The sequence below is a fragment of the Mya arenaria genome, chromosome 2, assembly GCF_026914265.1.
Source record: "Mya arenaria isolate MELC-2E11 chromosome 2, ASM2691426v1".
In the NCBI taxonomy this organism is placed as follows: Eukaryota; Metazoa; Mollusca; class Bivalvia; order Myida; family Myidae; genus Mya; species Mya arenaria.
Window position 1 is genome coordinate 40,572,053 of NC_069123.1, and position 18,188 is coordinate 40,590,240.

General features: G+C 34.4%; 1 protein-coding gene across 1 annotated transcript; it reads right to left on the reverse strand.

The window, feature by feature from the left end:
• Positions 1 to 1,289: 1,289 nt before the first annotated feature.
• Positions 1,290 to 14,221, reverse strand: LOC128214825 (von Willebrand factor A domain-containing protein 5A-like). Its single transcript, XM_052921501.1, has 14 exons — positions 14,066 to 14,221; positions 13,418 to 13,620; positions 11,028 to 11,247; positions 9,075 to 9,244; positions 8,539 to 8,647; positions 8,189 to 8,293; positions 7,664 to 7,790; positions 7,037 to 7,175; positions 6,018 to 6,097; positions 5,564 to 5,678; positions 3,365 to 3,535; positions 2,679 to 2,868; positions 2,088 to 2,296; positions 1,290 to 1,340 (listed from the first exon to the last, which is right to left on the reverse strand). Exons 1-14 carry the CDS (start codon positions 14,136 to 14,138, stop codon positions 1,290 to 1,292), a joined length of 1,962 nt encoding a protein of 653 aa, XP_052777461.1. The 5' UTR covers positions 14,139 to 14,221.
• Positions 14,222 to 18,188: the final 3,967 nt, after the last annotated feature.

The window sequence follows — 18,188 nt, forward strand, 5'->3', positions numbered from 1 at the left end:
CAGAAGAATTATGTTAAAACTATGACCGACTTGATATTTACATACAAAGTAGTTTCAATTGAAATAGGAAAGCTCTCTAGATGGGATAAAATTACGGAAGAACTTATGTTTGCCGATGCACAGAAATACCTCGGTAGACTTCTAGTGAGGCCATACTGTAGTTAATGTTTGTCAACCTTAGTTCGCGAGCGTTAGCTGCTTATTCGGATAAAAACACAAACTGAAAGTCATTTCGAATAAAATACTCATATACAATGTGAGTATTTTAAACATTTTAAAAAATGCAACATTTTATAAAAACAACACAAAAAACACTTTAGAACGCACAAAGTATGAGTACAGTCGAACACCGTATTTGGAGTATTTTAAGCCCTTAGGATGCTTGTCTGTCAATGAGGATTATTTCCCACAAAAACGTTACCTCTTCATTGTTTTAATTATGGTTAACCATAAACGGAAAAATGATTATGTTTGCGAAATCAACAGCACTAAGAGTGTCGAATGGCAAAAATGATTTCTTTTTTTTACGGCGCTTACTTTTCATGCATTGGGTTTGAGCGTATGTTTGACTGCTGAATATATCGTTGTAGTGCGGCATGATGCATCGGAATCAAGGACTATTCATATCTTTTTAATCTACCAAAAGTGTTTAATGTTGTTGTTAACGCAGCTAAACACCTCGTCACATACAGCCGCTTTACAAAATCACATGGCCTAAAGTGTCCTAAATCAGGAAGAACGTTTACTGCGAGAACAAAAATGAAATATGTATAGATGGGCCGCATCGTTTTGCATTTGAGCATACCCTTTCTTGTACAAAGGATGGAAGTCTTTGAAAGATCTGATACTTGCCTGAAAGCTGATATTATCATTTAAAATAAGAACTTGGACATCAAACATTCAGTCAGCAAAATAACACTTTTGTTGTTTTTTTTCTTACAAATAAATTATATAAAGATGCATCACAACGGAGTAAAAACTGAGTTTGTATTTCTCTCTTAAAACTATTAATCAGTAATTCTGAACGCTGTATCCCGAAGAACCAGGTAATCATCGCAGGTACTGTTACACATCATTTATAACAATTAATCATTACAAGTATGTATTGGCTAGAGAGCATAAGACAAGATTTAAATTAGGATGACTTAATAAGAGCTCACAAACTAGTGTTCTTTTTAGTCTACAAAAAGTCATAACTCAACCATTATTAAAGGCCTAGTTTAAGTCTTCTATAAGTGACCCCACCATCGCGAATCCGTGTATTGTACACAACTTCAGTGTATTGATCTTTATCTTAATTGCCTGGTGCTGCTTATCAGATCTCCGATGTGAGTGTCCAGCTGTGAAGTTATAGAGATTTTATTATAGAAACGGATAATACATCTTGTCTTGTTGTTGTTGTTGTTGTTGTTGTTGTTGTTGTTTTCTAATGATAATAATATTTTTTATTGCAGTATAAGAGTTATGTTATATATTAGCCTAGTAATATGATTAAGCCAGGATGCTTCACAATTTGGATATAACAAAGGTGGTCAACCATGCATTTAAATGGATTTACTATACATTAATTTATGTTATAAAACTATTTAAAAACTTATCACTCTTATTTGTTTATTATTTATTTCAAACCGGTTTAATTAATAAAGACATTAGCTATGCATATTGTTTATATGTATTAGTGAGACAATGAGATTATCTAATCTAAAAGTATCAACCCTAAATGGCCATGTGCCAATAAACAAATACACAGGAAATGGACCTTACTGTGACACCATTGCAATAAACAGCAGATGCACAGCAGGGGATTATCATGCCAAACATTCCTTAAAATAGGCCGTTAAAGCCAGAGTTATGTGTGTGTGTTGACACTTGTAATATGTATGCCAAGTTTTTTACTGTTTTTTTTAGTGTATAGTTTTTGCACAACAACATCGAGGCCACTGATGACACAAAAACTATCACAATACCTAACCTCAGCATTAATGTATGTTTAACTAGGAAAGCATTCCAAAACATATGAGATAAATATGGGTGGAGGGATTTGAAGCAAATATTTGAGACTAAATTTTAAATCTTAAAAACCTTACCATTCTCATGCCTTTCAAGAACTCCTCGCTGGTTGTGGGGACTGGACATTGCCTCGTCTTCAGTTCACCTTTGACCTTCTCACCCTCTGTATCCACGGCAACAAATGATGTGAACTTTGACACAATGTTACCATGGCGACTCACACTAACGATCTTCTTTCTTATTTCTTCAACCTTATTAATATTTTCTTTTGGATTGTAGAAATCATCTGTTTTAAAAGAAAATGTTTACCAAAATGAGGAGCTTTCGCATGTCAATTTTTATTATCTATCTTAATAATCATAAGACCTTCATAATAATAATAAATATTATAAAATCTGATTCAATGACCTGTTCAATTGTAGTAATTTTGGCAAACCCAAAAAGCAAGATTTCTGTTAAAAAAAACTATGACAGCGAAACAGTTATCATAATAATGATCAGATAGAATGCAAACATTGTCATCAATCAAATTAACTTCAAATGCTTTAATACTAATATGTCAGCCAATAATAGACTTTTCAGCATACCTTCAGTCAACAGTTTTTTTATTGTATTTTTATTAGAAAGTTGGTGTAAAGTCCACTTTTGCTATGGTCATAGCATTTTACCGTTTATATGGTTACACAAAGCTGCTTCCTCGTCCTGTAGAAGCTTGATCTGAGTCTTGGTTGCTAGGCGATGGACAGGTGCAGACACGCTTGAGTTGTCATCCTCTGATAGGGTGAACATAAGGTCAAAGGTCACAGGGTTGTTGTTTTGTTTACCTTTCAAGGTTAGCTTGCTGGTGGCGTAGATTGTCTGTGAATTTATAACAATATTGAAACATTGGACAATATTGGTAATTTGACAAAAAATCTTTACGAGGGAGATACTCGAAAGTCGTTTTCTATGCAAGTAAAAACATTTTAAATTAGCAATTACTAATAATAGATTAACATCCAACAATAATATACCGTAACAGAGAGTAAATCAAAATGTGACAACAGTTAACATGCATGCATTTCGAAATTCTTGAATACACTTAAGTGTAAAACTTTTACCACCTTGATACTTCAGAAGAAACCCCAATTTGTCACTGGGTTCAATTAAACATGTACAATAGAGCATGCTGTTTGTCTGAAGAAAATATTATGCTTCATTGGTGTAATGTCAACAGAGTGTTATAACAACCAAAAAGGTTACCAATCACACATGGACAGATTTATATATTGCCCCATAAAATGCAGATATTATGTTTATGAGATCTCATAAAAGTACTGGAAAACAAAACTGAAGAAACAACAGCTTTACTGACATCCAGATCTACCCCTTGAAGCATGGCAAAAAATGTTAGCCTCTGCCCCACAGTCAGCATAACAGGGCAATCTGTTGGTATGGAAACCGGGGTCACCCCGGGGGGAAGGTCCCAGGTTAGCTCTATGTTCGTAACTGCCGGCTGCATGGCACACTTTAGCAGGGATACAACCTGGAAAACCAGTTTAAGAGAAAATCGTCTCAAAAGCGTTATTTAACATATTATGGCTATTATATTTAAACCACTTCATAAGACATAAATGATTTTGTAGTTTGGGGAATGTGATGGTACTACGTATGCAGGAAGGATTCCTAAGTATGTAAAAATGATAATATTATGAATCAGACATCTTTTCTCTTAAAGAAAGGAGCGATGTAGACCGAACGCTTACGCAATTCTGTCAAAAAAGGGACATAACTCAAGTTCACCGTTTATTTAAGATAAAGTAATTGGCCTTGCTACACATGTGAAATTTTCATTCATAATATGTGTTTAAAGTTTCATGTTATCATCTTGAATGAGGATTAAGATATGGCCAAGTTAAAGTTTTTCGTATGACAGTATAACTATGAAATGGGAATTATTGACAGTCAATAAAGCAAGAGTTATGGGCCATCATATTGTCATTAGTTATATCTCAATATTTATTAACTATGGCAAAGTGTTCGCATAACTTTCAAAACACTGCTTACCGTATATAGATAATAATTATTAAAGCCAAATTTACGAATCTCGATCTTAATCTTGCATATTATCTCTGGCAACTTGTATACTAAGCTTTATTTTAATATCTTCATCAGTTTTTGAGTTAGGCAAAAAACCATATCTCTGTTTCCGGTAACCCGACCGACCCTATTTTTTCTTCACCGACCCTAATCTTTTTTTAGACATAAAAGTATCTTTTTTTAAATATATCGTCATTATTTTCGTTGTTTATCTGTTTCTGTCCCCGAAAAAAACACACTTTCATTCCTGATTATGCATTACCGAGACGCTTTGACAACAGGAAATCAAAATGGCGGAGTTCGGCGAACCCTGTCCGATATCTTCAAATTGGCAAACGCATGTTTATGGTCCAAGCGCGTGGTTGATTACAGGAGTCTTATTTTGCTGTATTTTTTAATGAAAATATTTAGGAAATAGTTCGCGGTGTTTTTAAATGAAACTTACTTTATTACGATTACGCTTTGCGTATATCATGCAGGCTTCTAACGATTAGGCTTTGCGAATTCATGCAGGTTCCAAAACACATTTCATTAATCGTTACATTAATAAATCCGCAGTTATCAATGGTTATTTTTTTTCGCCTAATTTAAATCCCATCAACTGTAATCCAAACAAAAACCTGGGAAAGGTAACAATCCATTAATTAGAATGTGTCGGCTGCAGATCAAACCGTACAATGTGTGACGTCAGAGCACGAGCGGTGATAAAATCAAAGGCGCGTTACTATGGTTGTATTTAAATCGGTCAGTCGGATACCGTATGATCCAATTTGATTGCAAGGATTTCGTTTACGCTGGTAAGAAAATACTATACGATCGAAAAAATATAAACAATAGCCGTCGTTTTGGAATCTTAAAACAATGACCGAAATGTTTGAACTCTCTACAAATAAGAAAACAAAAAGTTTGATTGTATGAAAATAAGATACATAAAAAAAATCCATATCCGCGTTTCCTTGGTCTATTATTAACCTACCTACACATAAGAGGGCGAACAGTTGACAAGAAAATCGGTGATTTTTTTCAAGCAAATGAACAAAATTGGTCAATAATTGTCTGTTTGGCTAGAACATTATCACAGATTTGTAGAAATAGAAGTGCTGGATTTGTTTAAAAACCATTCGCGCCTTATAAACGAGTATTGTATACCCCAAAACACCAGATTTCATGGGCAAAATTGGCGGGAAAATACGGTAGTCAAAGGAAAGATAATGATTTCAGACATTAAACAATGCTGTGTTTTTTCTGACTTTTTGTGAATTGTGAGACGCTTAGATATTACATAATTTATCTCATACAACAGAATATTGCATAAGATCGAAACTGTAAAAAAAAATCCCGATGGACCGACCCTATTTTTTCGCCATGTTACCGGAAACACAGGTATATTTTATCCGGCCTTATGGACACTGATCCTGAAGACAACACAACACCAAGTCAAAACTTCTTGAAAGTAGACAAGCTAAAATTTCACCTTGGGTTGAATGCGTTCATCATTAGCAATAAATTCTGCGAGGCCATTCCCTGCACGCACCACGCCATCTACTAAGGAAGTGGATACACCACTTCCAACTCCTAAGGCAAACACTCTAGAAGTGAAGAAATAGGCTGGGTTACTTTCCAAAATGCAACACTTGTCTGTTTTTCTCAGATTCATGGTTTTTTACGTATAACCAACATGAAAGAACCACCAAAACAGTGATTTAAGAACCTTTGGGTATCCGCAGTGACAATGTAGCTCCAAACAAGAAATAAAATCTACATATTATCATAACCAGACAAGATAATCCCCATTTCTGGTAGCATCAGGTATGACATCTTAGATGAAAAGCCTTTACATCACAAAGCCACATACCCCTTGTCAATGTCTTAAAACTTTACACCACCACCCCATATTATCCCAGACTGCAGATATGTGTAACACAAACCTGGTATCCCCGGAGTGCTTCCTAATCAGCCCAATCACCTGTTCACTGTTACGCACGTCCCCATCTGTCAGTAGAAACACCTAAAGCAACCAAAACAAGGTGCATCTGCGTTACAAACAAACTTTGCAATATAATTATGTCCATTAAATATATTTTTATGTAAATAAGGGTACATATAAATAAAAACAAATTCATAGATTCATAGAAGTACACATAGTTTATCTTATGTTGATAAGATCAGCAATGTTCTTTAAGTTTGTGGGTATACTAGTAGTTACTTCTTAAGTGTTGTTTATTTAAGTTCCGTATAATAATGTGAACACAAATTGGTGTAAACTACAGTAGGCAACTTAATGCATGTATATCAATGCTCAGCAATTGGGTTAAAAACTACGTTTTACTTTATAATTACATGACGTTTAATATACAACAACCATTAAATAAGTGTATATGTTCCAAATGGTTGTTGTCGCTATATTTTCTTCATGTATATATGAATATCCCCTACCCAATATCCATCCATCCCGAACAGCTGTAAAAACTACACCTAACTTACGTTCCTTGATTGTTGTGGACTTACTCCTTGATAAAAAAATCTAGGGGCTTGACTGTCGGTGGGCTTCCGTAACTGCCCCCTGTCAAGCTGTGAACACTTCACATCACATTTGTTCCTTCATGGTTGTTGCACTCTCGTTTTGAGGACGTATTTCAACGGCTTTTATATATCTGTGCTCCCAATACCTGTGCCTAACCGCCTGAACACTAGCTGTAAAAACTGCATATCACTTACACTCCCTGATCTTGTTGTATTTTCACACTGAAGACATACTCGAGATAGTGGCTTGTACATATCTCTGCCCCACTATATCTTCCATGATCTAGCTATGAAAACAACACCAAACAAACATTCCTTGGTTGTTGTACTTTCACCTTAAAGACATACTGGACATAGCGGCTTGTACATATTTGTGCGCCTCATATCTGTCCCCATCTACCTACAAAAACTACACTTTACTTACATTCCTTGGTTGTTGTTGTACTTTCTGTTTGATGACATATGCTAGGGGTTGGTATATCTCTGTGCCACCCATGTCTGCACCCATCTTGGCCTGGACCTTCAGGGCTTCATTCAGAGTCTTTTCACAGTACTCCTTGCTCCTATGGTAAAATGACATGAACTTATTGAGACATTCAATTCTTTCCTTCTCCTCAAAGGTGGATCAATTTTGACTAATTATCAAGTGTTGATGAATGTATTATGCTGCATTCGATGTCTGACTTTGGTTTATAATCTTTGGATAACTAAACAATGAGTTGAGTCCCAGTTCACATGCATGTATAATTATTCAGAGCTTTTACACCTTCACATGTGCTTAACTGTTATAATACAATTAGGGAGGTGTGACGCAATTCACTACATATTATTTTTTAAATAAAAGTGAGCATTGGATACGCATGATAAACCTTATGCTGTATGACTTGTATAGTTTCAGCTGCATGCATAGTAATTATTGCAATTATTCAAATTATTTTTTGAATTTCAAATTACAGATAAAACATCTTTATTTTTAGTTGAGGTTTAAAGATGTTCCTAACAAGTTGCCTGTTGAACATTTTTTCATCATTTGAAATGTTTTTTCACTTACTTGTTAAACAGACATGTGTAGTTTGATCCAAAGCTGACCACATTAAAGTAGCAACCAACAGGCAAACTTTTCAGGAACAGAAGCAACGCCTCCTTTGCATTCTTCATATTGCTACCAGCCATACTTCCTGTAAATACATATGCACCTCAATAAACTGGAAGTGGTATTGATATTAAAAAATAGGATTCTTCAATTTATATAGACTTACAATATTAAATAAACGTAAAATAGAAGAGTGTATTGAAAGAAAGGCCAATGCTCGGTTGTTGTTGTTTTTGTTGTTTTTTTAAATGGGCATCATTTGACAATTGTTTAAGCCAGACTTACTGACTTTGCTACACATGTGCACATGTAACAGACATATGTATCTTGAATGGGTTTAGAAGTTAAAGCCAAGGTTAAAGCTTTTGCAACCCATCCAAATTGACAATGACATCACAGATATCACAATATTATCACCTTTTTTCTCCGGAAATGCCTTGGGAAAACAGAGAAATTATTAAAAACATTTTTACAATTTATTACCTGATCTATCGATGATAAAGACATATTCTCCACTGGTTGCCATGGCAACTTGCTTGAGGTCGGGATGGAAACTCACCATTAGCATGTCTTCCTTCAGTAGACCCTCTGAAATAATTGACAATGATTGTTATGTCACAATTAGTCATAGTTGTACAAGTTAGCTACGTATATATTTAAATTATTGAAGTGAAACTTCTTAAACTTGATATACTGTATAATTTGCATCACAAAATATTTGCAAAAACCGTAACCAATTGTTTTAACAGCTCAACAGTTTGATGACTTTTAAAATACTTACTTGAAACATTTCCAATGTAATTTAAGAACCTATTATAGTTTTGAGTTTTCACCTTTCTCCGGGTTTCCATTTTCCAGGATAACCTGCGGAGCGAAGGGCTCGGCATATTCCACCAGCAGACAAAGGTCATGGTCAAATTTAAACTCCTCCCCAATCTCAAACTGAAAACATAGCGACAGCAGTCTAGTGGTTTAGGTGTCCATCTCTCACCAAAGAGGTTTTGGGTACTAGTCCCACCATCGATATTCTTTTTGCCAGCAATGGTGTCTTCCCAGGAAGCAGACATTAGAGTGATTCATATCAGCTTATAGTGGTCTTCTATTATATCAAATCAATTGTAATACAACGATATTACACTATTTAACCTTATGATAGTGTCTTTTTCAAAGGATTATCTACATGTATTTGAAGCTAGTATATATTTTAACGGAAAATTAGTTAAATGGATAATCATATAAAAAGTGTACCATTCACATTTATATGATTTTAGCCCTACAATGACAAAATTGTTCATTACATTTGTATTTATTAGGGGAATATGTTTACAAAATGTAAGCACAGCTTATTTAATTCATAGTGCACACAAACCTGAGCCAATTTCCCGCCTGACTCTAACTTGACATCCAGTGAGATTTTGTCAGAAGAAACAGCCTTAATGCCATGGTATCCTTCTATTGTGACAGTCATCTTGAAGTTGTAAGGCACTGACTTGGGTGGTACATATTCAGCCCCCTCTGCGGCAACGCTCGAACCAGCTTCTAAATTGTGTGAACAAAATTAAGCTATCAAGACCAACATGAAGGTTTTACCATATGATATATAAACATTATAAATCACCAATATGCCATTAGTCAAATGATCAGTACATTTTGTCTTTATGCAATAAACATAATTCTGCCAACATCAAGATATCTATCCACAAAATCATTTTGCATAAAGAACTCAATCATCAAACAATTTGCCAGGATGAAAACTACAATTCATTGGTTTCAGAAACAAGAGGGTCAATACGTCTATTGTCCATCTGGATACCTTGAGAAACTAGGGAAATAATGGAGTCATTGGTTGCCAAGGAAGTCATTCGTTGCTAAGACAAATTGTTAAGAGAACAATGTTGCTAAGGAATGTGATATTTAATAGAAAAGCAAGCCATTGTCATATGAAACTAAGAAAAAATGTTGTTGCTAAGGCAGTTGATAGTTGCCAAGGAGGTCCATGGTTGTTAAGGAAAGAGATGGTCGAGAGTGAGTGCTGAAGTTACAGCTAATAAAGTCATAGGTCACTTGCAATAAAGATTGTTGCCATGGAGGTTTGTTGTTTCAAGAAAGGTCAAATGTTGAAAAACTAATTATGGTTGTTACAGAAATCATGTGATTTGAAAAAGGTTGATAAAGGACCACTGGACAATTTTACACAGTAAATATCTCAGCTCTGGGCTCAACAGCTTTGGAAAAGTAATGAGATTCTTAAATATTTTCTTTATTTAAGTCGATGAAAAATGATTGACTCCCAGTATCATGATTTAAACAATTTCGATAGACAACCAAGGCAAGGGAGAGGAAACCTCAGCTGTACCTGGACAAACACTTCGGCTCAGCATGCTATGGAGTGTACACCTTAGCTTTATCTGGACAGTAGCTAGTTTCAGCACTGTAAAGAGTGTAAACCTCAGATTAACCTTAACAGAACATGAAGCTTGGGTTCGGCATGGTGGTGATTGTAAACCTCAGCATAGTTACAGCACCATGGGGAATGGAAACCACAAGTTAATACCTGGACAGTGGTATGGGTTCAGCATGGTAGGTAGTGAAAACCCCAGGTTTACATGGACAGTAGTGAAGGTTCGGCACAATGGGGAGAAGAAACATCAGCTTTACCTGGACAGTAGTGTGGATACAGCATGGTGGGAAATGCAAGCCTCAGATTTAACTGGACAAAAGCGTGGGTCCACCACAATGAGGCGAGTATAATGCATTATTTGGACAGAATCGTTTGTTAAACATGATGGGTTGAGTAAACCTCAGCCTTACTTGGACAGCACTGCGGGTTCAGCACTGTAGGTAGTGACTTAACCGCACTCTTACCTTGACAGTAGCATGGGTTAAACACGATGGAGAGTGTAAATCTCACTCTTACCTTGACATAAGCGTGGGTTCAGCACTGTAGGTAGTGTAAACCTCACTCTTACCTTGACAGTAGCATGGGTTAGTGTGAGGATGAGTGGGGTTGTGCACACAAACTGGTTTAAACCACAAGTAAATTAAAATTTTACTGACCGTACCAAGGCGGTACCTAACAATCCTTGATGAACATACATAGTTTTTTTATATATAGTATGTATGTACTGTGCTGATTGTGGAGTTTTGTTCTGTTATTCCATGTTTCTTGCTTGTGATTTTTTGTTTTTATGTTCTATGTCTTCGTCGTTAACCCAGTGCCATTAAACCGGGTTTATGTTTATACATTTGGCTACTGAGCTTGTTTCTGTACTTCTTTCACACAAGTATTAAACACGATGGGGAGTGTAAATCTCACTGTTACCTGGACTGTAGCGTGGGTTCAGCACCGTAGGTAGTGTAAACCTCACCCTCCCATCCTCCTCCTGTGGCAGCTCATTCACATATGACAGCATCAGTTCTGCTTCCTTGCCTGCGGGCAGATTACCAAGCATGCATTGGAAAGTGTCGCTGCTTTTTGTATCTTCCTTAAGCAACATGGCTGTCTTCCCACTCTGCTTTGCATCTTCATATGTTAGAATAGCCTGTAGATATGACCATTCATCAAAGCCAGTTTTTTTACATTTAGTGCTTTGAATTTGCATAGCACACACAAACTCTTTATCACATTTTTGTATTGGACTCCTTAGTTTGGACTCATGATTGCAGTTGCACCTCAACAGAATGTTTGATAAAAATAGGATGAGTAACAGAAAAGACTAGCAGCAAGAAGGACAAGTAAGAAAATGTATATATTTTTTTATTTTTTTTATTAAGTAAAAATGACTGTACAGTTACAAAAAGCGTACATGTACATATACCTTAAAACTCACTTAAAGCTTAAACACATGGTTAAGCATAGTAATAATTTCAAAAATTAAACATAACCAAATTTATTAGCTGAAGTTTGCAAAATTATATATATTATTCATAGGAAGCAAGAGCTCATTTAAAATGTACAATTTTAATTGTGACCAGATGTTAAAAGGAATAAACAGTCATGAAAAGGGTACATGTAGCTTGAAACTGACATATTGCTAAAATACATAAAGTATTGTTTTAATTATATACATTAAACATAACAAAATATAAGATAAAACTGGCTGAACACATTACTATTAGAAATCACTTAAAACTTCCAATACATTATTAATTGGAAAAAAAGACCTGCATCCTACCAATACGATAGGTGGTAAAACCATGTATAGACTTTTCTGATAACTTCCAAAATACACATACAATTACTTTTACACTTATCAGTACTATAGGGCTAAACAAGAGGGCCCTGAAGGCCCTGTATTGCTCACCTGATCCAGATTTGAACTTGGCCATGAGCTAATCAATATAAACATTCTGACTAAGTTTTAAGAACATACAGTCATAAATGTGACCTCTAGAGTGCTAACAAGCTTTTCCTATTATTTGACCTAATGACATAGTTTTTGACCACACACGGCCCAGATTTAAACTTAACTTAGAGATTTTTAATTTAAACATGCTGACCAACTTTCATGAAGAAACATTTATAAATGCTATCTTTATATTGTTAACAAGCTTTTCCTTTATATTGACGTGGTGACCTAGTTTTTGACCACACATGACCAAGATTCGAATTTGGCCTAGAACTATAAATAAACACAATTTGACCAAGTTTCATGAAAATGCAGCATAAATGTGACCTTTAAAGTGCTAACAAGCTTTTCATATGATTTAACCTAGTGACCTAGTTTTTGACCGCACATAACCCAGATTTAAACTCAACTTAAATATTATTCATATAAACATTCTGACCAACCTTCATGAAGATACAATCATAAATGTGACCTCTAAAGTGTTAACAAGCTTTTCCTTCAATTTGACCTGGTGACCTAGCTTTTAACCCCAGATGACCAAATATCAAACTCGTCCAAGATTTCATTGAGGGTAAAATTCTGACCAAGTTTCATTAAGATTGTGCCCAAATTGTGACCTCTAGAGTGTTAACAGTCAAAGTGTTGACGACGGACGACGGACACAGGGCCATCACAATAGTTCACCTTACATGCAACATAAATGACACCCATTACAAAACAGTGATAAACACGACCACTCAGCACGCTGTTGTCTGCGGCGTTTTTCAGTGTCAACGTCAAAGGACGTTTACAATTTCTCAAAAAAATGTCCGTTTGTCAAACACAGGTCGGTACCATTGTTTTTCATACTCATTAATTATAATTTGTGTGTATGATCTAGCTAACCAGTCCCCCTCGAGTTATAATTAAATCTTCTTAAAAGAACAAACCAAGCAATAAAGCATTTTGTTTTCATCAAAATGGCAGTCATTTTTCAAAAAAACAAACTAATTAAATCTAGACCATTATTCATACAATGCATGTTGCATTATAGTTTATGTAAAACTTAAATATTAATAAGCACTGGTATAAAAATCACAGATGTTTGTTTTGTTTAAAAATAAAAATACCAAAATTTCTGTTAAATATGAATGCGTCTCATGATGGAAATACACTGCATTGATTTAATAAAATGTACACTTTTCTAATGTGCTCTGCGGAATCTATAATATAAATTCCATTGACTGTAAAATCATTACTTGTTTGGGTATATATTGATTATATAAATAGGTGTTTCTACAAAATGCATGTAAAAGTTATAAGAAAAGTCCACAAAAAAATTCATCACCCCTGTTAAATTGTCCGTAATGTAAAACATACTAACCTGTTCCTTTTCCTGAATCTCAGCGATAATGTGCCTCCCATCAATGGTGGCCTCAAACTGATATACGGCACTCCCATCATCCACAGGGAATGTGAACATTGCCTCGACTGGGTCATCCTCGCTGTTGTAATACCCCAGACTGGTTACCACCTCAGCCAGGTAGCCCTTGATTGTCACATTCACGTCAATGGACTTTAGTGGAACTAAAATGATGGTTGAGCTTTATGCAAGTACACTTGTGAAGAATGAAATGCAAAAACAAGTAAGTATATAAAATAAAGTTATACTCAAATGCTTAATGAATGTGGTGAAGGGGTATAGCCAAAAGGTGTGTACACCATGGGATGTATGGCTTATTGAAATTTATTGGATTTGAAAATAAACCTCTCTAAAATATTTTACTATTCACTGTCAGGTCTAAAATAGCATTGCTCATCAACTGTAATAGAACACAAACAGTAAAAATCATACAAGTGCCGTAAGAAATAATTTAATTTTAACAAAATTATCTTATTTAAAAAATCAAGCACAGCGTAATATCGCGGAATATTCGTTTTTGACGTATTCTAGTGTCCATAAGGACGAGAACCCGGACAATAAATCATGCAAATTTTGACCCCGAATTCTAACATGTAAATAATTTAGTACCTGGACTTCCTTTGTCCGTTGATAGTCCAAACATATCCATTATATTGTCCGATATAGAGTTTTCGGCTGACATCACTTCAAATGTGAGTTTCGGTAAATTAACTTTGTTTATTTAGTACGAGTTAACTTTACTTCCTCAATCATGTAAACTTGACGAAACAAAATATTCGTAATATTATTTCCTGTTTACGTTCCGTTTCAGTACACATTTAATGCAAGGAAAATAAGGACCGGTAGATATTCTTAAACATGCAAAAGTCAAGAAGATGCGAACAAATATAATGCGTTGGTAAATGATGTTGTTGATGAGTGTGTGATTGCATATTTTAATTAATAATTTGCGTCATTTTTCATCAATAATCAATGTATACTGAATACAATATTTACGCAGATATACATGTGAAATAGAACTAATTATTTGAAAATGCACGTGTTTGTTGAATGCAGTGTATAAGTGTTCATGAATATTAGAACATGTAGCTGATATCAAAGATTTGCTTTCTCTATGTGTCTACACACAGTAACAGCTATGTTTAAATAGCAAAATTATAGTATAAGTACAACGTGTGTAAATAAACGATATTTAAATCAATTCAATAATACTATAACGTGTAATTTATTAGAATTATTCAATGAACTAATGAAACCTATATTTTATACTGGTCAGAAATTTTGGATACCATCAAAATGGTTTCATACGTATTCATACACTTTTCATTAAATCAGTACTAGGTGTTAAACAACAGCACACAAAAACAGCCACAGACTGCCATATCGCCCGCCGAATTAATAACAGTATTAGCTAAGCCTTTCGACAAAAGATACCAATGGACATTAACAAAGCGAAATTACTTTAAAATAATGCAACCAGAGTAATGGTCCTTGTGCATTGCACTTGTCAGTTTGAGGTATATACATCAAAGACTTTCCACGTTATGCTTCGGACAAAATATGAAAATTAACAAAAAGAAGAAACTCAAACAATACTGATGTCAGAGTTATTATTCCTTTGCACAGCACGTCGAAATGAGATATATCTAAATATAAAGTTTAAAGTTTATAGTTTATCAAGAACTTTTGAAGCTATGCTCCTGACAAAAAAAAATAAGTATGAATATTTACAAAGGGCAATAACTAGTATAATACTACACTACTACACCAATATGGTTCCTGCACATTTTCGCAAGACCTATCTGTATATATCAAGTTTGAAGTGAACACCTCAAATATTTACTTAGTTATGCTCAGGACAAATGTTCAATCATAAAATAGGTTTTATGTATCATTTTCATGTTGAAAACGTTCTCTTTGTACCAAGATAGACTTAAATTTTTTAATCTCGGTATGTTGTGCTGTATGATAAAAAATCTTATGCTGATCATAAAATAGTGTTGACATTGCAACTCTTTCTATACCGTGGTTTCCTCTTCAACATGTGGTATTTTAGTTTCCTGGCTCTTTCTTTGCTGTATAAAACCTTTCATTGTCAATTTTTCTTGGTTTAACCCCTAAATGTGTGCTGAAAACAGTTTAACCACGTTTGCTGGTGATATAGGTGTTTTTGTCAAAAAATACTTATGGTACCATGTCAAATTTGTCAATACCTATGACGCGGCCTGTAAGTCAAACTAGCTAGTCGATACCCAACTGACCAATCAGCGTCCAGATAAGGCGGGACGTATCAGTTGCCGCTGCTATACACCATAACCCCCGTAACCTGCACTTATCAACACAAGTGTAATAACGCTGTTTTATATATATTTAAAACAAATTGTGTTTCTCATTACTGAGAGATAGCAAAGACATTTAAGGAAATCTGAAATACTGACATTTTCCCTAAATGCTGCTCATTTTTTTCTTCAGTTTTTAATAACAATAGACCTTTTAGTAGACTATTTCAACCCATCAAATGTCTTAATTAATTAACCATACATAATATACGTATATTTTTCGTTAGTCTTAAAAACAAGCAATATCATTATGAGTATTAGTGTGTAAAATTGACGATATATTGTGACTTATCTTTATTTTAAAGTTTGTCTCCTTCTTGGGAGTAAAGTTTTAAATTCGAAGCATAAACATTTTCGTTTAAGTTTGTTTTGGACAAAAGACAACTCATTTAAAATGAGTTACATTTGTATTAATAAAATATCTGATATCATTTAAGTAAGAGTAAAACAGTATATACGTTTAGATAAAACAAAATCATCTTTGTAAATGACGCAAATCAAAATAAAACCTGTGCATTTATAACGACTATGGGCATTCCTAACTTCTTCTATGTTGCTTGTAAGAACAGTTTTGCATTTCATTTAAAACGGACATTAGTTCATTGAGAGAAGCATTAAGGTAGTTAATTCAGTAGTGTTATTCATAACACTTGTATAAAACAGGGGATTCTTCATTGAAAAGGGAAGAAAAACAAAATCCATTGAGTTTTTGACAATGGTTCTAAACAAACGTCGTAAAGGAAATCATTACATGTTTTGTTTCCCTAATTTTGGGATTTAAAATAGAGATTGTTATCTTATTATAACAAATTCCGATGCTATTTAGAAATAGATTATTTAAAGTTTAGACATTATTTCTACCTGAATCATTCATTGCATACAATATAATACTAATATACTAATTTAACGTTACACTTGCTATTATTTGTATGTTTTACCATGCTTGTTATTTATATACAACATGAAAATCCTGTACATTTCTCGGTTAATATGTTTGATAAGCAAGAGAGTAATATTATTGTTTTTAAAGCTGAGGGTTATACAATAGCATGTGTCCTCCTGGTGATTTATAAATGTATGCTCGTAAATGACCACTAATTACACTTTGTCTAAGACGATGAAATTATAACTGATAGCTGTTTTGACTATCAAACTCAATGTGAATTGAATGAAATCATACCAATGTTGCCTTGCACAGGTTCAAATGGTCATTACTCAAATATACCAGTATGGAAACATTTTAGAGTCTGAGTAATTTTGCTTAGTCGACTGGCAAAAATCATTTTGTAGAAAGGAATACCGGATAGAATCTTTGAAATACAACAAATATTTCTCCATCGTTTCGGTTCCAGTTTACGTTGATATTTTATAAGGGTATGTAATCGTGTGTATAATGAAATGGCATTTAATAACTTTGGCAATTTGCACTGATTTGATGAGATTAGTGAGATTTTTGGTTATGATTGGTTGATCAAATTGTAACTCAGAAACCGATTGGATGAAAACTTTAGCGGATTCTGATCCTGCGACGTACGAAAATCCTTCTGTTAAACTATCCACTATTCTGCTTTTATGGTAGCTATTAAAAATATTGTATATACATCGACATGTATCAACGCAAAAATAGGTCCTTCTTTTTTGCAACGCCAAATTCCAGTTAATAACCACAGATCGCTGCATTTGAGACCAATAATAAACAAACGTTGAGGTAAAAATCATTACCAGTGGTAGTCATTATATGGCCCAACCAGTGGTTCAATCATAATGGAATAGCTAAACAAAGATTTGAAACAGAATGGGCATAAAATCGGCCCCAAACCAGTGCCATACTCATGTACATCTTACTATTTTGAGTAGAAAAGGTAACACTTTAAAGTTCACATAAAGAAGCAAACATTATAGAATCAAAGCAAGAAACAATAAAGTTTAAATCATCAATTAATCAATAAATGCTCTTTATCCAACAGTTCAATGCACACATTAAGAACGTGCTTTTTGGTATTTTATTTACAATTCTGACCAAATGCTTTTGATCAAATGCTTCTTTAAAAAATAAATACATCCAACACGCCTGAAAAAACCTCTCTTCGTTTTGTTTTTGCACGGTACTGTTGCCGTCGACAACGCCCTCTAGGCTATGATTATATCCAGACTTTTTTCCTTAAAAACACCCGAGCTAAAAATTGGAGCAGTCGTTTGAAAAACATAAAAATACAACTTATTGCACTTTCAGGAATGTAGGTGTGGCCCGAGAATTTTCAAAATTATTGAAAATGTTGTTTGAAAGCCTTTTTGAAAGATAAGTTTGCAATTAGAAATGTTTTACCACAGAAAATTGTCTTTGAACATTCATGTACACTCATGATACAGAGTAACAAGAGCGGTCACAGACA

Coding starts and splice junctions, on each gene's coding strand:
- LOC128214825 (XM_052921501.1), bottom strand. CDS start 14,138: ATGTCAGCCGAAAACTCTATATCGGACAATATAATGGATATGTTTGGA. Junction 7,791..8,188: donor CTTTATCATCGATAGATCAG/GTAATAAATTGT, acceptor ATGTATTTACAG/GAAGTATGGCTGGTAGCAAT. Junction 2,297..2,678: donor TTTGTGTAACCATATAAACG/GTAAAATGCTAT, acceptor CTTTTAAAACAG/ATGATTTCTACAATCCAAAA.